We start from the raw sequence: 24586 nt of genomic DNA on the forward strand, positions 1-24586 counted from the left end.
CATGTAGTGTTGAAGATAATAGACTTGTTTTCAGTAAAAAGTGTATTTTTTTAAGCGGAAAAAAAACCATAAAACTTCATCGCCTATTGTAGTTTTCTACTTAAGCGTTGTTTTCTCGAACTAATTGTGTCGCTCTACACTCGTCGTTATTCATTTCGTGTGACCCTCTCGAATTGGTTTATTACTATTATTACTTTTTTCCTAACAAAACACATCTCTTAATTACGCCTATTTACACCATAGCAACGTTCGTGTGTCAGTAACAGACAATCGAAGTTTTGTTCGTCTTCGCGCAAGGTCATTGCCGCAACCGCCGGCCGCTCATGAGGTTTCTATTTTTTTTCTACATTTTTATCTGGAATCGTGTTTGTTTTTTCTTCCCCTCTTTCTCTTCAGTTTCAGTCCGTGTAAAAATAATCCCCCTCGAATGTGGACACGTATATTCCTATATGTGTAGACGTCGCATGTATAAGGGTCTTGACGGACAATTAGCTAGAGACTGACAAAAAGGTTAAAGTCTCGTCATGCGGTCGGCACGGATCATTTGGCAGTAGTTCTCCACAGGGGGGTGGTGCGTGTCACCTTATCATCGCGTTTTATCTCTCAGTGGACGGCGCGACGGCGACGCGGGTTATCAGCGCTAGGACATCTATACACACGAACAGATATTTCGTTTTTTCCTCTCGGTCTGAGACGAGAGTACGTCTATTTTTACGCGTAATTCGTGTCCGTTCTCTATTTCTGTTATTCGATTTCCTGTGTTACCGTGTAGGACTGTTCTACGCCCTATGTCTCGATTGTACACGCGAAAGCGACTAAAAATTCGTGCAGGTATTACAGGGCTTCAAGTGGAAGGAGAGAAGAATTAGTACAACTTTAAAAACTATTTGTTTTATTTTATGTCATAATCAGCAATTACGTCTCGTCAGCAGCAGTCGACCGTAGCTGAGATAATTTGAGCTCTGAATATATTTTGTGGTTTGAGAAACAGTATTTTACGAACAATAACTTAATCTTATCAAATATAAAGGAGTCGTTTTATACCATATAATTTTGTACGTACAACCGATAGTTAATTTGTATGGATAGGTACACGGACAAACGGTATACGGTCCCCCCAACCCCCTGATGCGTATTTTGTCACTTGAAGCTCTGTATACTCTGTACACTTACACGTACCTGACGTGCATACACTACAAAAGTATTAAACCAATGAACAAACGCACCATCGCTCTTCGCCGCATACATTTATGTCGATTGGCAAGTATTTATTTCGTTGTAGTGTTTTGTACACTTGTGACTGTGTAAGATTTTTTGCCACAACTGATGTATGCGCGTTTTAACACTAAAATGGGTGTACCTGAGTGCCTAAACATCGTATTAAATACGTGTATATGCATGTTTGTGCAGTGGCGAATGCAGTTCAAATACGACGCGTGTATACGTAGTGTTTACAGACCATATGCGTACACTAACTATAATAATAATAGACTTCAAAGCCAACGGGCCCATTGTCATGCCGCCGTGACAATGGTAATCGGCCGAGTGCACTTACTTCGGTATGACCAATTGCCTTGATTATGTATCGATTATTTCCGGTAGCGCATCCGATCCCCCCTAAAAGTCGAATTATAACGCTATACGAATGTAAGGGATTTGTTAGTATTTGTTGGTTTACATACATTTTTAAAACATAGTCTTTCGAAAATCATTGCTTTTATTGTTTCGAAATCAATTCAACAGGTATACTTATTCTTTTTTGTTCAATTAATGTTATTAATATTTATAATAAGAATGATGTGTGTGTGTGTGTATGTTCAATACAAAGATACTTACAGTTATCAAAATTATTTACTGATATTTTTTTAATGTGTAATCTTGAAAATTGGGTAAGCGATCGTGATGTGTATTTAATGTTATGATAGACGTAAAATATGTTTCAACATTCGAAAATGGTTATTGATAATATAATTTATTTTAAACATTAAAAAACCTACCCGATTATAAAATCCTAAAAATAAATTCGATATTCGGACCCTTAATAAATATTATTTTGAATTGTTGGCGGGTGAAATTAAAATTTGAAGAACTTCACGTGACACGCATTTAATTCGATCGTACGTCATCAATGACGAAACACCTCTTTCGTCGAAAAATAAAGACATTTTGTCGATAGGATTTCATCGATATTGATGTACGTGGTTGTCGTATTTTTTATATATTACAGAATACTTGACAGTATGTGATGTCCATTCGTTAATACTTTCTGTATAAGGTTAATGCACATGTGTGTGTGTGTGTGTGTGTGTGTGTTATTCTACAATGTATATTACAGCGGTCCGCGATCGTATTTCACATATACCTGTGTATATATATATACGCGCAGATGATGTTCACCGGAGCAATATCGTCATCGGTTTATCATTCAACAGCATTGCATTTGCTTTTTGATGGAAACAAAACACACACACACACACACACAAACTTGTATACACGTATACTTTGAAAAAAAAATGTCGCCAGTGCTATAATTTACTATACTACACAGGATCTGACGATGAATAATGGATGATATCCACCGCATTGGCGTTTTTGTTTCCTTTGCGGCCGAAAAAACAGAGAAAAATATAACTTTGCGATTTTCCCGGACTATCACGACCGCTGCACATATCACATCTGTGTATGCGTCTATTTATATATATATATATATATATATATATATATATATATATATATTGAGTAAATAAAAAATCGGTTCCTGTTTGTATATTGACGTCTTGTGTGTATTTGCGCGTGCGCCTAGACTCCAGAAAGACTGCACGGGTGATTTGTGTTCGAAAATATTATGTTCGTATAGTAAGCGCTCTTGTACGCGCTTTACAATATACAAGTATATAATAGAGTAAGTGTATAGGATGTATAGAAAAACACTCGACCGTTTACCGGATCATTTGTCATCGACAAAAAAAAAAAAAAAAAACACTTATATTTATATAAAAGGCCCCGGACGTGTAAAAAATAAAAGAAAGAAAATACCCCAAAAAAAGGGGGAATCGACAAATAGTTTATGTGTTGGCCTTTATATTTATTATATACGTTTTCTGTACACTTATATTGTCTCGACGCCTTTCTTCGTACGCGTCGTACTTATAAACGAATTCCTGTACAACATAAAAACCGAATGCAGCTATTATGAACGACGTATTGTATGATTTGTTGTACGCGCGTTTTCCTCCGGCGCTTATAGATTTATATATTCCTTGATAATGACTCGTTAGTTGTTTAAATCTATATGCACAGCAATATAATATGTATCGCCGTATAGCTAGCAAAACCTGTACAATAATTTTTTAAACTTGTTCGTTAATTTGTTGTAAAAAATCGTTTTCTATCTACGTATAATATACAATTTTATGATCACTCTTTCATCCTTGTTACAAATCGTACGGTAAAAACGTTTAATAATCATATATAATATGCATGACCCCGTATGTTAAATATGTATTAATTGTCATAATATAATTAACAATAATTATGTTAAATAATGGAGTTATTTTATGTTTTTATTCTTACTATATGCGATGAACTTCTATTATAATTCAATATTATTGTTATTATTTTGTTGTGCAATCATCTTGATATGATTTTTAAACTCTACGGATTTCCTGGCATAGGGATTTCGCGTGAAAAAACAACTGTTGATGCCAACCGCGTCTGTGCAATTTTTAATTTCTGTCGCAGTTGTCGTATATTTTTTTTTCGTTCTTATTTTATGTGTAAAAAAAACGCATCACCCAGTCTGGTGTTCTGGAATGAGCAGACAATATTAATTTGCATTCTGCTTTATCACCGGTCGAAAACAACCGAACAATATGATGTGATGTCCGAGAGAATTTACGAGCCCATAAAATTGTAGCGCGTTTATCATCAACACATATCCGCGCTGAGTACATGTTGTTATCGCGTTACTTATTGTTGCTGCTACGGTGGTGAAAAACAAATAAATAATTATAATAAAACATTTATAAATGTTATATATAATAAAAATTACTTGTTGAAATTTGCAAACCAACGACGGCGGTGGCGGCGGGGTGTGCTTCAGTTTTCTAACACGTAGTAAATATCTTACGCGACTTGTTCGACCGTACATTTTTCAGTTTTAACTATTTTGATTTATGTCCTAAATACGTATTTTACTTGTTTTTTGTGGAATTTCCTATTCCCTTCCACTGTCGGCCAATACCGATAAAATCATATTTATTTATACATATATATTTTAAGTTTCCAATATTAAAACTGTATTTTTTAATCACTCGGTATAATAGACTCGCGGGCTTATTGTCGATTGATAATTAAGTTTACGTATAGTATAGTTATATAATAATAATACAATATACGGTTCCGACGACCTTTTAACCTAACCATTCAATATTATTAATACTTTGTATGAAAGTATACATTATGTTATTAATAATATGCATTAAGTATATTACAATTCGTACATCTTCAGTAAGTTTATTTTTCCACTCGAAACGCTTTTAACTTATTTCTGATAGCTACTATTTACTGCAGTTGTTGTTTCTACATCCCTTTTCACGGAATGAACGGACCAAAATGTATTACGAAGGGACCGCGTATAGTCGCCACAACATTTCTATTGATATGTATGTGCATCTGTGTGGGTTTGTATGGATTTAATGGGTGGACGAGCTGAGAATAATAATCGAGCTTTCAAAGTGATTAGAAATATGATATCGAATATTTATTAAAAAAATATTTACAATAAAGAGCGAAAATCGTTTGAACTTTTACAGCGCGCCCTCAATCAGTAGATTTTATATACGTATTATTTTTTGTCAATGATATACGCTACTCATTTGGAGACTTGTTTGAGGTGACGTTACTCCTCTATTCATTGGATTCAAAAAATAATAATAGTCCGCGTGTATCTGTATCTGTATTTTTCATTTGAAAACGCAGACCCCGTGCTCTCGTTTATTTTTGTCTCTTATATATTTATTTGTTTTTTTTTTTAAAAAAAAAATTTTTCCCGTATCGTAACACATCATATATTTCTAATATAATATGGGCGATGACCATTCTTTTAATTAATACAGATTTATTTATATAGCGTTCCGTTTAAATTTTTATGTATTTTAAAATCATAAATTGTCTTGTTAACATTTCGAAAAACCAACAAAAAATGTAAAATACGTAAAATGTGTCTTGGCGCGCAACGGCGGTGAATAAAAAATGCTAATGCCATCTAAGCGAACGGCTCAGCGTATCATTTATGTATAGGTAATGCGTATGTATTACTATATCGGTTCGGACTATTTGAAGGGCGGTTTTTTGTTGTTTTTATCTTGTTATTCTCTTTAAAATCCATTCGGTAAACGGTTCGTTGAACCGCACGTGGACAACACACGCCACGAGGATATAATGTGCGTATAATGTTTACGTCGTTCTTTTTTATATGTGTATAAACATGCGCGCGCCACAGTTTAAATAACTCGAGAATTTTTTAATGGAACAACCGCGGCGGTGGCGTTATGTGTAAACATTCCCCCGACCACCGACCGGGTTTGTATAGTCGTGTGGTGTCTATCATTATTATCATCGCCACCATCATCGTCATCGTCATCATCACGCGAACAACAATGGCGACGAACGATTTATACCAGCGTTCGAAAAACCGTAAAATCCAATTCGTCCGTCGGTTCGCTCTTCGACGTTATATTAGGATGTAATACGTCTGTATGCATACACAATGCGTACGCAATAAGTGTTCTTAGACAAATATCAACGGTTTTGTCTTCGGTTTTTGGAGACATCTCGGGCTAGTCTGTAATTTTCTCACCGTATTCGGACGCGGGTCAAGAGCATAATAGAATAAATTACAATTTTCGTCGAGATTGACCACCTGACCAGCATACGATCGTGAACTTTGGTTATTATTAAGATTATCAATCACGCGATGCCGCTGCACCTCACTCCCTTCGTGGATGCGTTGACGAGACGTTTGACGCAAAATATATGGCTGACCCTTCGTCGTAGTTTATATGCGCGTCGTCTTTCATCGCGTGGCAATGTGATTTCCTCACTGCCGCACACGTATGCACTACCAATGACTCCGAAGGGTTACGTTTTACCGTGTAGGAGAACTGTGCATTATGTTCATTTGGCGTTCGCATTCAATTTAAACACATATGAAGACGTTGCAAAGACGCGTATGCGCGCGGGAAATTACGACCATTTCCTGCGAGTCTTCTTAGCCGTCGCGAAAATCCATCGTTTCACCCTTGCCGCATAAACGTATATCCGATTTGCTGCGACCCGTCTCCGTCCGTTGATAAATACGTGCACATCTTAATCCATGAACATATGTACATATTAATTTATATCTATAAATCGGACCGTCGAATAAACACAAGACGATGCGGTCTGTTTCTTGTTATTGGATTGCATTGCATTTGTGATATTTTCGATTAAAATTTATTTTCGTTAATTGTAGTTGCTATTGCAATTAAATTACCGGAGCATGTATTTGGCGGTCCCAGCGACAAGGAGTGTTATTATTTTGCTTTCAGTCTGTTCATTGCATGTTACACTTACACGTAATAATATTTGATACGATAAGAATTAATTAATTTATTGCTGAAACTACATGGTAGCGGGAGAATAAACTTTCGTCGTTAAATTCTATAAATTATACATATTTATCATTTCCATTCAAAAGCTCAAGCTTCAGTAAATTATATATTATAAATAAAAATACTAACTTATTAAATATGTAATTTTAAAGTTGAATGCATGTATTTTGAAAGTATGTGATGTATATCGGTGTGACTTATTCAAAGTCGAGTTTGTAATGTTTAGAGCGTGAAAGTAAGTAGTGCTGTATTAAAAAAAAAACATAAATCATTTTTTTAAATCGCAATTCACCGTATGAGTGTTTGTATGTATACAGTACAGTAATAATAATTATAATTGAAACAACGATTGGTGACGAAAGACCGTGAGTATGTGATAGCGGTTGAACGGAAAGAGACTGCGGAAAATGCGGTGTGCGTAGGACGAGAGTGAAAAATGTCAATTGTCAGAGAAGAACAATACAGATTAATCGGTGATTTCGAAATAAATTTAATATTTTTCGTAGAACTCTATTAAGTGTTAGATATTATTGTATACGTTGTTGTTGATATTTACTGAACTCTCGTCGTATCGTTCGTTGTAATCGTTCTCTAATATGTGTATTCAATGTGTTATAAGGAGGCAATGAGGTCTCTTTGAAATGTTCTTATACGTATAACATTCATTATACACATACGTGGTGCGTCCGAGTGCGCGCGCTATGAAGAGAGACAAGAAGATGAGCACTGTAGAAAAAAATGCATGTTACAAGGTGTGAAGGGTCATCGTTTATTATTATTATTATTATTATTTTTTATGCATAATTTATAAAAATAATCGTCAATAAATTCAATAAAAAAATAACAATGATTGATATATGCTTGTATAAACTATAAAAGTGTTTTATCTTTTTCAATTGGTATTTTGTTAAATTCGAGTCTGCCATAGAGTTATCGGCGGACCGTTTGCTCGAGTTGATAACCTCGGGAAAAAAAATTGTACCGCTTTGTGTGTGCGCATGTGTATATGATGCGTGTATGTGTGTGTGTGTATTATTTAGTTTTATCGGTCGTGTATTACCTAAGTATAATTTTTTTCAATAATTTTTATTTTTTACGCTTTTTGTTTATTCAAGACATCTTTCGTCGTGTAGTCCGTCGTCGTTTTGATGTTACTCTGTTATCATAACACATATATCAATGTGAATTAATAACATAGTAATATTAATGTTTAGAAATAGATTGTTATGTATTTTAATGTGAGGTGTGCTTTTTAATAAAAACTGTTGAAATTTATATAAAATTCCGTGAAAGATTTTTTATATTTTTACCCATCATGTGTTGTGTAAAATTATGTATTTAAAATAGTTTTAAAGTCCAATAAGTAGCGTCTACGGTGACTCGTGTCCGGTTTACTAATTAAATGTAAAGGATTGTCGTATCTTCTAGTTTTTTTTTTTTTTTTATCACGACGGTGCTGTATGTCATTCGTGGTATATATGATAATTTATTGTTTCAGAATATTATCAATGCACAACGGATAACATAATTAAAATTGTCTTTCCTCGTTAAACTTTTTGTAAAAACATTGATAATTTTAATACAAATTCAGGTATACACATATATATTTTAAATCGATTTTTTGACCTCTAACGCGTAACCTTCTCTTTTGACTCCGAAATTTGCCTTCATAACGTTCGCTTGTAGCACATACTTATAAACAATTAAACGATTCAAGTCTAAAATGTCTTGAAAATATGTATAAGCGTAATAATAAAAAACACGATTTAGTTGTGCGAGTATTACATGAGTATTACAGTATTACATATGAGTGTATGTGCTCTGTAAATGGTAAAATGTATATATATATAGTGTTTGCAAATATATATTTAACCATTAGGTACTGAGAAAGAGAGAGAGAGAGAACGAATTCCATTTGTTCGCTTCATCGAACCGTTTCAAGAGAACCACGTGAAAATGCATTGACCGATAGCTCCAATAAATCAAACAAAATGTGTTTTTTTCGCAATAAAGAATACGTGCTTGAAAAGCAAATTATGTTGCTCTGACTGTATAATATATATATTTGTTTTGTGTATACATTTTTTTTTCAAATTTGTTAGAAAATCTTTTGATAAATACGCTCATTATGCATTTTCCATTTTTTTTTTTTTTTTTAAATAATTTTGCATGCAACAAATAGATGATATTATGACGTTATGAAGAGACATCTCTCAATTATTTTTATTTTTTATTACAATACACGCGCGCCTCTTTTTCATTATCCGCTTTGTAAAATAATGCCTAGTGGTACATTACTATATAACAATGGTTATATTATATTTTCATTCACACGTGCGTTTGATTAAAGCCGGCAAATATCCGATATAACTGACCTTACTCAATAATTTGATGCCACGAGGCAGAAGTTACAGTGAAGTTATGAGTATTGCGGACCACAGTTATGAGGAGAAATTTCATGAGAATTTAATTTTTAGTCAAGTTCCACATGGCTTTTTTTCATCGGCTTCATCAAATAATGCCAAGCGGTACACTGTACTGTACAACAATGATTTTATTATATTTTAATACGCGCGTGCGGTCGACCGAACCCGGCGAATATTTGATAAAACTGATCTCACGCAATACGTCGACTCCACGAGGCTGGAGGACATAATAAACACCTTACAGTATAATATGTATAGTGTTTATAATAGTATACAAGTTTTTTATACTTTCGTAATCTGATAAGTTAATTTTGAATTTATACCCGTCCATAGTTTACATACAAGTTTAGACCTAACACATCAGAATATGATAGTATAACAATTTACGGATACGCCATTCTTCGTTTGTCATTTGTTCGATTTATTTTTCTTTTTTTTCTGGAAAAAAACGCGTTTCACACGTGAACAATTACAAAAATGATCGTACTCTGCTACAGCAATATACACATAAAACGGGTCGAGTTAACTGGTTGGGATAATTTTTTTATTTATTTTTTTTCGTTTTCCCCGATTGCTGCAGAGCGTGTTCAATGCGCGACTTCGGGGTGCACTTTGGTTTTCAAACAAAATTATTCGCGGTATTAACATTTTCACGTGTTGTACTGTTGCAGTGTAATGTCATCGAAACGTAAATCACCGCCGTCCAAACTGCTAGAGAACGCTACGAGCGCGTCGGACACGACGACGACAGGCTGCACCACCGGTACCGCTGCGGCGACCGAAGAGAACGGTAGCGGCGGCGGCAGGAGCAGTATCAGCAGCAGCAGCAGCAGCAGCAGCGGCGGCCATCAGTCGGACGACGGTACCACCGGTAACATGGAAACGGCCACGGCCACCGCGTCCGCGACTGTGACGGACAGGAGTTGCGGCAGCCCCGTGATGACCAACAGCCCACGGCCATCGTCGGTCACCGCCCGACCGGCTAGCAGCAGCGGTGGTACGTCGCCGTCACCGTCGTCGGACAGCGAGAACAGTAGCAGTGGTGGCGGCCGATACGCGTCCGGTTCGTCGCCCGTCCAAGGCGCCGGTCGACAATCGTCCTGCAGCAACACCACCAACAACAACAACAACAAACGCCAACGCACCGAGAGCCCTTCGTCGGCTGCCGGATCGGCCGCGGCGGCTGCGCTCGGAGCGTCGCCCGACCACAGGGCGTCGCAGCAGCAGTACGCCGGGTACGTTCGTCAACAGTCGACAGGGTCGCCGCCGCAACAGCACTCGTCGTCCGTCCACCAGCCGCCGCCGATCATGCAAACGTCCTTCCAGCAGATGCTCAATCCCAGCGCCGCTTTCTACGAAACAGCTGTGGCCGCGGCCGCGTACGAACGAGCATTTCTAAACGCTGGTGGCCACCACATCCACCAGCAGCAGCAGCAACAGCAGCAACAAGAACACCTGTCATCGCCGTACCACCACCTGATGGACGGTGTCCAGGCCGCAGCTGCTGTGGCCGCGGTCGCGGCTGCAGGCTCGCCGTTTTTTGACATCGAACAACGGCTCCGTAAGAGCGGTACCGACGAAGCTGACAAGCTCGCTCACCTCATGCACCTCAACAATAACAACAACAACTACAACCATAACAATAATAAGCGGTCCATGGACGACGTGCTCAAAAAAATCTCGTCGAAAATGCACATCAGAGACGATCACGGTATCGCGATGGCCGTCCAACGTCCTGAGTCTCCCAAAACCAGGTCAGTCCATTTGTATGTTTATACGACCTCAGTACTTTAATATTTTCTCTAATATATATGTATGAACGTATTGTTGGTGTATAAATAAATCAAGCTGAAAATATAATAAGACTGTTAAGACATTTACACCTTGACGGATAGTAAAACTACATTAAAATAACATTGTTTGACGATTTTCTTGTAGGTATTTAGCGGAGTCCTTAATAAAATGCCTGATTTTGGCATTTGCTTACGGCATATTTTATGTTTTATGATAGAAAGTCCAATCGGTATTGAATATCTTACGAAATCTACAACAAACACACTCTTGTATGCAGGTATCAAAATCCATAATCCTAATTTCGGTCACGTTAATCTCGGTTCATTTCGTGTAGGTAAAAAATGTGATAAAAACTTCATTCCCGCAGACGATTAGAATTGGTGGTCGTACTGTACGGTGGTAGGCAGGGACGTACCCAGGAATTTTTTAGGGGGATCCAAAGTTTTTATTTTATCTGTTCTCTATTTATAATTATAGTTTAATTTAATACCAACAAATTACTGTTAATAGCTATAGTAAAAATCACAATAATTATGCACACATTATACATATTGTGCATAAAGGTTTACTACAATAGGTAGGTACTATAATTTGAAATCAATTTTTATTTGGATGTAAAATATTATAAAAAAATATAATATTTAATTAATAATAAGAAATAATATGAAAAAAAATCAGTATAAATTAAACTTGGTTTATATATTATTGGTATATTATATAATCTATAAGCTTTGTATATTGAAGGTAATGAGAAATTAAAATACACTATATATTATTTACTATTAAACCATTGAGTATGTAGAAATTTCAATGGGGGGGGGGGTCCGAACCTAAACCACCCCCCCTTGGGTACGCCTCTGATGGTAGGTACAATATGATTGTGAGTGATTGATGAGCAGGTAAAATATGTGTGGTTGGTGTGCGTTCTAGTTTTCGGTGACAATCGAAAGCGGTATTATATGTATACGTTGAAGATAAAAAAATATTAACAACAAACGATTATTCATGATGAGATACTCGAAGAAATTTTTTTTTATAGACCACTCGAGATCATGTACCTTTACAGCTACCTTATAAGTGTACGTCGTACACTTCACGCATTCGATTGTTCTCGTATATAATAATTATACCGTTTAATGTATTATAATTGAGTATTGTTCCGCGATGGAAAGTCGATTGTTGTTCTTCTAGAGATAATGCTCTTAAAAATAGCAATCCGTTGGCTATATCGAGAAATATCGTGGAGGGGGCGACGAAGGGTCGAGTTGAAGAGAGGAGAACGCGGGTGTCGTATTTTCCTCCGCCACCACCGCCGCCGACGCTTGCATATACACATCAAATATCGCGTTGTACGGCATTCGCGCAGTTTTTGGGCGGGGACTGTGCGGGACGTGTTTAACAATAATACAATATTATAACACACTCGACCACGCGCTCGCGCACGCACAAACCGCTCTAATGTTTTAATCCCGTAGTGACGTAGTAGCGTCGAATGCATATTATTATCGTTATTATACTAATAATCGAACGCAAACGTCGTCGTTGTTCAATCTCGGCCGTAACGCTGCGCGCTCGTCGTCCCTACGTCTAAAAATTATTGAGCACATTTTCGGTTCCGGTAGCGCTCAGCTCAAAGCCGTGTCCCGCTCGTAATTCAGTGCGTTCGTCCGACGCGTTTACCGCGCACTAATACAGGGCAGGCTCGTGCACCCCCAAAAGTCGTATTCCGAATATACCTGTACCGCGCCGTTGCCCTGTGGTTCCTCGTAGCTAACCTTCTGCCTAACGATCGATTTGCCATCGCCGGGTGCGCCGCAGGAAATATTATTTTTCTCGTCGCAAAAAGATAATAAACGGTAAGAGACGCAGGACGACGGAAAATTAAATCACCATGTGTTCGAATTGCATGTTGCTCATCAGACGGAGTGGCGGCAACTACGGTCTGGGGTAAGTTTAAAAGTTTCGAAAGGATGTTCGACGACGCGAACGTGGTTGTTACCGCCGCGGTTATAAGTGTGCGCAGGTTCACGGTTGTCCGCGTACGTTTCGCACACGCTAGTCGACCGGCCACTGCCGCCACTCTGCCGTGTTCCGCACGTACAATAATTGTTTTACGGGTAATCTATGCGAACTTTAAACCCGTTGTCCGCCGGCAATAATATGACGTTACAATCGTTATTCACTACTCACGGCTGTCGATCATCGACTTTAAATTTGTAACGATATAAATAAAATAAAACCTATATTTATTGTCTTAATCTAGTTTAATTTCCTTGTTCATTTGTGTATACCAACGTTTAAAAAAAAGGAAAAATCGCACGCCAAATATGTCAATCTGTTCAAATTATTACAATGTGTATTCTTGGCATCAACGTTCATTAACAATACATTTTTAATGATTTTACGTTATTTATTATTTTTTTTTTTTTTTTGTAAAATCTTTGCAAAAAATAGATTATAAAATATATATTACATTATCGAGATTAAATAATGAAAATATTTTACTTTCTTATTATTATTAATAAAATTAATGTTATCGGTGCATTGTTCAGTATGTTAGAAAATTTATTTAGCCCTAAATACGTTATTACCTCATAATCAATCATGTTACTCGATAGCTTTTCATACTTACCGCACTCGAAACAAGTGTCCACTAATCCGACATTTTATTTATGCATTCGAGTGCTGCACTGACGACAGCATGAATGTAGTATTTTGAATCTCGTAGATTTATTTTCGTGCACACGCACTGCAGTGTCCACGTGTATTATAATTCTCAAATGACGTATACGTTATGTTATCAAAGAAAGATATGAATATTACGGTGAACCGTGCGTGTTGTTCTTGAATAATTTTGAAATATCTAAAAAAGGTTTGACAATTTCCTTCTGCTGTGGTCGAAAAAAATGAAAAAAAAAGCTCGCGTAGTCTTTTCGTCCACGTACGACGAGTTTACGTTATAATATCATGTTATGTGTACAAATTGATACAAATTTCCTACTCTACATGACGGATCTCTAATAAATTTCCGCGCAGCTTAGGTTGCCCGTCGTAAATTAATTGTCTAATTACAACATACCGTGGTTGGAGGGTGAGGAGGATCCTAGGGCTAATGGATAGCATCCTCGCCCTCTCCCCGTGCACCGCATCTTCTATCCGGCGCACATTTTACATGCATACACCGAGTTCAATCGTATATAAAACCGTGGCCAAGGGCCAACAAAATTTATCTGCCCCGCGGCAAACCTCCGCGTTTCGGTTTTATAGCCTCTACGGACCAGCTCTGTTTCGCGCGCGCCTTCTCCACTCTTCACGCGTTGTCCACCCTCTCACGCACGCATTATCTTTCTCCGTTGTACGCAACGCGTTTATAAACGCTCTTTCGGTTTTATTATTATCATATAATATATTTACAGCTAATTCCTCTTATGCTGCTGCTGCTACTGCTGCTGCTCTCCACGGCTTGTTTAGTAGGTTTATTGTTTCGTATTTTTAGATTTTTAATATTAATAACAAAAAAAATTATAATAATAATCGTCGTAGCCGTGGTACCACCAGTAACTGCAGTATCATATGTCGTAGTTATGTCTTATTTATATGTATGTTTACCGATCGAAGCAAAACGAGACGAGTTTGATGACAAGTGCACAAAATACGCCGTGCTATAGTTGAGCTCAACCTATACGATAAAGATATTCGACAAGCTCCACCGCAAGTCTTTCGCAAAATATCAATCGGATATTTAACCCCTGATTATGATACTTTTGATAGATAGGTATTTATTAGTTTTTCTCTGCAAATATATATTTGGTATATATCACGTCGATCTTCGTGTGCAAAATTATTTTTTTTCAAATGATAATTGCCAGAAGACTCACCCTTAATAATTCAACAAGAGCAAAAAGAACCCTTGTTACTGACTCGATGTTTTTTATAAGTTCTGTGTTATAATCTCTTATACTTATTAGTTCTAATATTATACTTTGTCTCAAGTATCTCATTCTTCAATATTGTTTTTTTCGTTCCTACGTTTCTCTACTCAAAGTTATACAAACAGACAAAATCAAAACATTATTATCTCGCTCGTGGCTACAATAGTAGATGAGATGAATAGACGGTATGAATTATATTGTAAAATTGCATTTGAATCCTCACATTTGTGCTATAGCCTTCCGCTGCCGCCGCGTTATTATCAGTCGGAGATAAAAAATGTGTTTTTTTCACACTCTCACCAAATAATATCGTATCCGACGAGAATTATCATTGTATAATTATAATTATTATTCGACGAAATAATAAATGGTCGAAAAAAAATAGTCATAAATCAACGCACTATAATGCCGCTGTGCGCGACGAACACGTTTTGCACGATACAGCCATGAGTAATGTGTGTATATTTATATTTTATCATATTGTATATGATATGTATATCATATGTATGTGTTCTGATCATCCTTATCGATCGCGGGCGAACCGAATAATCATCGCCGATAGCATACGATCGTTTCTTTATATCATGAATCAGAACACCCGATGCTTATTAATTATTAATTAATATAGGTATCGATTGCATTAGGTATATTTGTACAAACAACACGCATCGCCAGATAACGAATGCTGGTCAAAAAGCTACGATTAATATATTAATATAACAATTAAATGATAGTAATTATTATAATAATATCGTAGGGCATGTTGGACGATGCTAACGGTATCCCTCTCCTCCCGTAACCCCGCTCTGGTTACCGCTATATAGCAGACGTTCGCGACGTATTGTTCCAAATTAAATTATGCGTTTCGACTGCGTTGTGCGATTCCATCTTGCTCGCGAAAAATATTGCTCGGATTTTTCGTTAAAACGTTGTCGCCTCCTCGCGTTCGGCCGTTTCTCACGGTACTCCTGGGCGGCGGTGGTGTTGGTCGCGTTTTACATTTGCGCTGAGGGATTACAACATCCGACGCCCGTACGCGGTCGGTACACACACGTGACGGCGTTCTTCCGAAATCTCATATCGTTCTCTCGGACGTCCAAGGTGATTTTTTATATTTATTTTTAGATAATACGCCGGCGCACGTTGCGTAATTGATTAACCGACAACGAATAAACGACCGTGTTGATTTCCCGCCCCCTCCTACCATCCCCCTCTCACGAAGCCGGTAATTTATTTTCCCTCGCGTGTAGGTAGATATGCGCAATGTATATTATAACAAATGTAATGGTTTTTTTTTTCGCGATCGCGTTCGTCGGCGTCGTTGTCCGCACAGTAGTATGTTTTATATTTATTTTTACGTTTTCACTCCGAACCGATATCAAATTGTTTGGTATCAGGCGCGTAATTTAGGAAGGCGGTACGAACGATCGCCCCCTCCCTCAAAATTCGTAATGTAGTAACCACGAATTAAGATATACGGTTTATACCACTCTTTTGCACATTATTTAATACCCAATAATTTTGAAGAAGATTAATCTCCCGTTCCCCCCTCAAATAAGCACCTTTTTACGTGCCTGGTTTGTTGTATCCACATGAAAAATCTTTTATCACTCGTCCACGATTATCATAATAGTAATAGAAGCAATCATATTGTTGTGCGCGATAGTGCCGTTATCTGAATTTCAATTAAACGATTTATGAACTGCGAACGCGTCGAGTAGAACTGCCGTCTTAACATTGTATATTCAGTACTACACCTATTATTATTATTATTACTTTGTAGTATGTGTGCTTTCGCTCGAGGCCTGATTAGAGAGAACATTATAGATTTTTTATTTTGTTGCATAATGATGCTTTTGCAACTATTATTATTCTTATTATTTATTACAAAAAATACCTCTCCCATTAAGTACACATAATATATTATAATAAACTCATAAATATAAAAGTACATAGTTAATTTTGTTCTATATATTTTATTTTATTTTACTTCATATTGCTCCGAACAACTTTTGCCCCCGTGACCGGTGAAATATCGGTTAAAGGCGAATATTTTTTTAATACCTAATTGTTATAATATATGTTTCAAATAATATAATAATCGTAATACTCTAAAAATAATATTTTATTTTTTATCTTCGGTTACATAGCTGCGCGCACGGTCATTACGGGTCGTAATAATTTCATATTATTTTATTCCTTTTATTCTTTAATTTTACGCTTATGAACTTTTCGCTATGAACAATGAACGTCAATGATTCATATACATTTTACTTTGTCCACTTTGCACGTGACTCGTGCAAATAATATCGCTTATTTACTTTTCTACGATATTTGTCAATCAATTATTAATATATATATATATATATATATTATGGAATAACGTAACTTATATAGATTAACATTCATGATATGTTATTTCTATAAAGATTCTCTCTTAGTTGCTGCTTAGAGAAAATAGTGAATAAGATAGAGATAAGACATATCTTATTGATACTCCTTCTAGCTGTTAACGTTTACCATTTTCGATATCGTTGTCGCCTATAGTATGGCTACATATTTTTTCCCTTGCAGTACTGTCTAAATTCTTAGTTCTTATTGTTTATTTTATACGATTAATTTTTTTATTATTATTCTTACATCAAGGTCATTGAAAGATGGCCTCTGCCACTACCGACAGTATATTATTAATTTTTTTTCTATAACAATGCACAACACATAATACTTCATCGTACAAGGGCCATAATTATATTTGCAATTGAAGTAACAGCAATATTTGTCTAACGTAGTTGCGCGCTATGTGAAAACCACTTTTGTAAGTTATAAATTAACGACCACGCACTTGACCACCAGACGCGGCTGCGGGGTTAAATCATATAATAACGATGTCCGAAGTTTTATTTTTTATTTTTTTGCTCTTCGAAAAGAGTATAGGTCAAGTTCTAATCTAGGTTTTAATGTTTGATTCGTCCGCGGTAGAAAACAATAATATAATTATAATATATTTTAATTATTAAACTACACTATAGTTATTTTTCTGCAGTTTTTTTTTTTTCATTTTTTATCGGGATCGGAATGCCGAGACAGAAGTTGATTACACGTAGTGATAAAATGGTATTCGCATGTAGATTTATTTGTAAAAACACATTATACTGAATTACAGAGCCGATTAGTATACGCACCTGCCGGATGACAATACATTATTAATTATAATCATATTTTCAGACAAATTCTTGCCTATAACATACACATTAAATCGTCATCGCAGTGATGAGTTTTTTAGCAATAATTGCTTAGTATGCAAAATATTATTACGGCTACAAGGGTAACAAACATCAAGAAGAATTTGTTTTTCTAAATTATTTCAAACCACTTAAGTGAGTTCCAAACACAATATTTAACGAATATATATATTATATATAATACCTATAATTGTCTATCCTTATTTTTTAAACGTTTCACGTAATCATTTCATTGTCGACGAATGTATTGCTAGCGTATATAAAAAAGAAAATAAAAAATATATTTTTAATTTTTTTCTTGCATGTTGTGTATACATTCCATCGACACTACGTGTATTGCGTATATTAATGTGTGTAACATATATTTTATATTATTTATTCTAATGTAAGTTTAGTTAAAATAATTCAATAATTTCTAAAATATTTTATTTTATTATTCTATTGTCTAATTATGTTAATGATTAAAAAAAAAAAATTAATTATATTTATTACAATTTAAAACCAAAACGAAATCATTTGCATTACCGCTATTTAAAGGGTTCATCCATCTGAAATATATTTTTAGCCTTCACCATATTCAGAGCTCACCAAATAATGTTTGCAAATGTTCTTATAATCATTGTTAAATTGTTATTACTTTTTTTTATTATACTTACGTTGTACATATAGTCTTATACGTTTAGATATATCGCTTTGTGTAAGAATATCTTTAGTAACCATTGAAATTATTAACGTATTCTAACAACTAATTTTTAGATCTTTTTAGATTTTGTGCAAATCATAGATTTATGTTCGTATATATTGATTTTATTAAATATATACGATAATATATTATATCAACTGTTTTTAAATTTAGGAATCAAGTCGATTTAACTTTTGATTAAGTGTAAACAATTAAAAATTGGATCTTAGTGTCTTGCTGAAAATTCTTAGGTTTTTCAATAATAACACCTATTCAAGCCTATATCTCACATATACAACAACGATTATTAGAAAACGGAACTTAATTTTTTATTATTTTTTTTTTTTTTTGACGGTGTTCACTTATTCATGACGCACATATATGCGTGTCTACTCGTGTTCACATTCACATGTGTGTATAGATATATAACGGGGCACTTGACAAAATAACAACATTGTGTATATACGACCGAGCAACATAAAAGTATAATGGGCGCGGCAGCCGTCGGGGATGGGTTCTTTCACTTTCTGCTCTGTATCTCGGACGAAGGGCATCCAGCGGTGGCGTCGACATAATAAATATATGTACGGCAGCGGTTGCGTATGTGTGTAGTGAAAGAACAAGAGACAAATTTCTTGGGATAGGATACGTGGCATAGACGGGATGAAACGGTCCTGCCGTGGGGCTAGAGAGAAGGATAGTGCAGTAGCACAACCGCCACAGGCAGGATCAAAAGGGTAATTGCATATGTATAGGGGACGAGAGATGCGCGGGGTCGCACCCCCAAGGGTCCTGTGAATAAATAATAAAACACTGTACTCAATATATACACGCGCACGACGACGAATATCTACTTACAGTAGTTGTATGTATATGTACGCACCGATGTCGGAAGGGTAGTACGTTTGTTTAGGGTTAAACTCGTATAAATCACCATCGATTTACCTCTCCCATGTGCTTTGGCTTCCTTGGCGGAAAATATATGTGTCACATTATTCAATAGATAGAACTTACCTCCTCCCCTACGCAACCGATATTTTTTATAATTCTTTCCGTCTGATTGTTTTATTTTTTTTATGTTTACATAGCTTCTAATGCGAAAATGTCTTGAATTTATTTTATTTTTGTCGACTGTATAGTTTGTTTCATTGCTGCTGCCACTCACTTTTGATTCGATTTACTTTCGTAAAAAGTCGAAACTCAAATCGATCTGTATACAGTATATAATAGAATGTGTATATAATATGTATGTACTTTTATTGGACTTAATTTAATATGTTACTCGTTGAATCGAGTTAAATGTATACTTTTAAGGATTTTTTGACAATTTTTTTTTTTTTATTTCATTCAAAAAAAAGTAGAGAGAGAAGGAGAATGATTTCTATTTTATACAAATGAGTATATAAGCCTACGGATAAATATAATATTGTATTGAATTTAGAGAACTATTCGTATACATTCCGATTGGTTATTATTTTTTTATATATATAATATAATTAAAGAATTGATACTTACGTTGTTATATATTTAATTAGCACTTATTTTGTACGTATTAAATTGATAAGGTGAAATCAGTTAATTTTATATAACGATTTTATGTCTATTGAAACGATAAAATGTTTACTGGCTGCATAATTAAGGTAAACAATTTATATGAAATTAACATATGCTCGCGTAATGCACCGTGTACAGTATTGTGAATAAAAATATGTGTACTTATTATTTGAGAATAATCCAAAGTAAATAAGTAATATTATTCAATCAATACACATGTTTTATGTTATTAACCATCAAATGCTCGTTTTTTCCATTATTAGACCTACAGTTTACATTACACTGCTGGTACATCTTCTAATATTCATTCCGATTCGTACATCATAAACATAACATAAACATATTTTTGTTAAGTTTATTTTATAACTCTAAAAACAATAATATGTTAACGAATAGTTCAAAATATTGTTTGTCTTAGATGTTTTATTATTATCCGTTTTGTTTATATTTTGTATTATTTCATTGTAAAAAAAAAAAAATGTTTTTCGTGAAGTTTAAAATAACTGGTATTTACTCGTTATTATAATTTTACTAAACGTGTGTGATTAGTAGAAATAAGATGCTAAATAGATTTTTCCAATATCAAATAATAAATAATTTTAAATCCAATTTGAATGCATTTTGATGATTTTTAATAATGCAAAAATCTTATATATTAGTAGTAAATATATGTTTTTTACTATAATATTTAATTTTGTCAACAGTAAACCGGATATGGGTGTGGATATGGACTGCGGCGAAGTAGTGCCTTCGGGGTTGGAACTACTGCAGCAATTGCAGGATGACTCGTGTACAACAATAGCGGAAAAAGAACGCAAACTGTCGGAAATGATTTTACAGTTGCAATTGTTCCGGGAACAGCTACAAGGACAGCTGCTCACTCAACAACATCATCCGAATAAGGTAATTGATTTTCATGCCATATCTCCGGGTGCTTATATAAAGTATAAGTATGAATAATTATGTTAACTGTTACTAATCGAACCCCTTGGGTGAAATTTGGGGAATTTTTTAATGGGTTACGGCTTAATTTCATGTTGACGTTGCTATTATTATGTTTCGTTGCGACTACAACGGCGGCGGTATGTATACAATTATATAATTGGTTGTTAAAAATCGGTGTACAAATTTATCGTAATGATTTTATTCACTGTCAAAGCGAATAATAATAAATATTTCGCGAGGCCATCTAAAATTCTTTCGTAGCCCACACACGTATATACATTTTGAAAATCGCTGATATCTGATACAGCTGCATTGTTGCATACACGAAGAAAAGCACTTGGACAATTTTCAGACACCCATCGTTCATAACGTAAGAGTTCTCGATCGAGTGATACGTTCATATGTTTATATATACATAAACGAGTACAGAGAAAAAATATTTAACTGCCTTCTCTCTTCTAGTCGACATTTATGTTTCATAATAACTTTTGATTTACTGCCGGTTTTGCTGTGTCATAATATAATAATACGCGCACTCACACAATCAAACTATTTTTATAATTCAAATGTTTCGCATCGCACCGTTATCGTATTGACGTAATAAAGGGTGGTTTTGTTATTGCACTGTAAGTATATAAATATAATTATTTTTTAGCATTTCGTTTTGAACATTACATTATTGACTATATTATTTCGAATAAATAAAAACCACATGTATTGTGCGAAATCCTTCGATTAATACGTACAAATGTATTATATGCCCATATGACACTCGTTCGTTGTATTCGGTTATGCAGAAATTTATTCGAGCGCACAATGAAAAAAAAACATTGGCTTAATTCGACATAAAAATAAAATAATAATAACAATAATTACAACGGAATCGATTTGTTTTGATAGTTTATTTTCACATCGAGTCCGTTTAATTAGTGTACATTGATAGAGCTTTACGATTTCTTTTGTACGTCACCGCAGCCGCCGTTGTTAGGTAGCATTTTTACGATCGGAAATATGAAAAGTCTCGCTCGCGCAATAATTCCGCACAATTGAAAGAGCTGATTTTATTACGCGGTGCTGCGTGCGCACAGTGGCATGTGGAAATAAGCGGGTGGCGGACGGCCGGCTGTGCGCATTCGACGAGAAATTAAAATAAAAAATATACTTTGAAAAAGCCTGGGACTTGGGACGAGTCGGAAAAAAAACCGGAGAAGAGTCCACTATGTACGTGGAAAGACGAGCCGTTTTACCTAAATTATATTGTGTAGTTGGTTTTTTTTCCTTCGTTTTCATTAATAACACAACGCCGGCTGCGCGCATACTATACACGCTTCTTTTCTTTTTCATTACTCTGCCGTTTTTCTTTTGTTCCGCATTCGGACTTTAATCTGCTCCTGTGCTTTTGAAAAGAAATGCTTTCCTTTTGCGCTCCCTCCTCCGACCAACACCACATCCACCGTTCACCGTGTATTCGACCCCCTCGTACTGTATCGCATATTATAATCATTTTGTTTCCCTGGTTATATCTCATTATTTCCGGCCATTATGTAAACTTTTCAACGAACGGACGTGCTCTGCCGTTCAAATGACCGTAAAAACGCTGGTGCGGTAGTAGTAATGTATACACTTTTACGCACAAAGCCGCTGCCGCAGTGCAGATTTATCGGAACAGCTCTCCAACCGTCCGTCGGCATTGTGTTTCGCACCGCGCCGCGCTCTTTAACTTTTTCGCGTAATGCTTTCGAAAAGGATCTTGCTAAAGGTCAGCGGACGATAAACGTTTTGGAAATTAAAAATCGGCTGACACGGTTTTACGCGGGATTTTACCGTGATCAAAACATCATTACGAGAAAAAAAACGTGCACGCCGCTCGCGTTTTGTAGGTATTTATATGTTATACGTACATTCGCATTTGATGTGTGTAGTGTAATGTATTTGTGTGTGTATAACGAGAAGTTAATCCGACAGGGCTCGAGTACGAGACGAGGCGTGCGCGCGTAAAATCCATTTTTGATTAATTTTCCCAACGGCTGTTGCTGCGACAGTAGGATTAAAAAAATTAAACAAAAACGAAGAACCGGACATACGGTGGGTGGACGGCACGGAAAGGGTTGCTAATATGATTTATTACGGAGAATAGTATTCTTGCAGTGATCGTCGGGGTTCTGCAGTCCGCTATGCGCGTATAATACTATTCACCGCTAATTCCGACGAGGGTTTTGGTAAAGTGGCCGCCGGTGCATTAAATATTCATAAACATATGTTTGATATTTTGCGTTATTGCTCACGCGATCGACACAAACGAGGTAGACTGCGGTCCTCGAGGGATGTATTACACATATACATGTATATACATAACATCAAATTGTACAACGATACATGACGTGTACCAAAATATGTATAATATGTATGTTTTGTGTGGTATACGTATGGTACAGCTAATGCGAGTGAGTGCGTGTGTATGAAATTAATAATGCGTACAAAGCATATTATAATAACAGACAGGCATTTAATCGTTCACGGTCGACGGGCTTAAATGTGTCGCCGACGACTTAATCGAGAGGGTGTCTCAGGTTTTACGAAAGCGGGTTCCGACGATGCCGTGTTTATTGTACAATTAAATGAAGATGAAAACTTGAGAGGGCATAGTCTTTCCAAAACATTTCGAAGCACCCTTAGAAATGTATCAACTAGTTCACAAATAATATATTAGTATACGTCAATGTATCGCACAGAAACACAAAATAGTATATAGTAATAGTTGTATGCTTGCATACGTGTTTTTACCACAAATAATTGTATTCAATTTTGATTTTCGATAAAAATTATGTTTTTTCAAACGCTCATTAGAATAGTTTATCCGTAGATAGTTGTATTCAACGTGCAATAAAAGGGCTACAATCGCGTGCGTATACTTCAGCGGTATATGTGCAATATCGATATTAAAATATTTTATGAACATCAAATGTCTCCGCGTCTTTACACACTTCCTGCTTTATACCACGAATGTGGGTGCGTGACAATAAAGAATTCATTACACCGCGTACTTTGACCGCAGCGCGAAGTGTTTAAATTAGAATTCGTCGCACACGCCTGTCCGAAGATTTGCCAACAATTATTCATTCAGTCCCTCTGCCACGGGCGCAACGTTTAAAACGCGTACCGTCGTATCCGTGACTCCGTCGGTGATGGGTACCCGACGTCAAAGATTTTGTCTTGAAATCCGTCGATTTAACAGTTCGATTGTTGTTGATTTTAATTTGATGGATCCGGTCCTCTGTTTTTCAATCGTTTCTACTACATATTATATTTCAAAATAAAAGTTAGTAGTCAGTGATGCACTCTACAACTATATATCATT

General features: G+C 35.8%; 1 protein-coding gene across 2 annotated transcripts in view; it reads left to right on the plus strand.

Moving 5' to 3' along the window:
* Nucleotides 1-24586, plus strand: part of LOC112680253 (alpha-protein kinase 1-like) — a 123170-nt gene that overhangs the window by 77954 nt on the left and 20630 nt on the right. For both annotated transcript variants that reach the window (XM_025550289.1, XM_025550291.1), the window contains 2 exons: nt 9751-10833; nt 20988-21186. In XM_025550289.1, coding sequence (XP_025406074.1) covers nt 9751-10833; nt 20988-21186 — 1282 coding nt within the window. The remainder of the gene's footprint in view (nt 1-9750; nt 10834-20987; nt 21187-24586) is intronic.

This window comes from Sipha flava, unplaced genomic scaffold (genome assembly GCF_003268045.1).
Source record: "Sipha flava isolate LNK unplaced genomic scaffold, YSA_version1 175_pilon_pilon, whole genome shotgun sequence".
Lineage (NCBI taxonomy): Eukaryota > Metazoa > Arthropoda > Insecta > Hemiptera > Aphididae > Sipha > Sipha flava.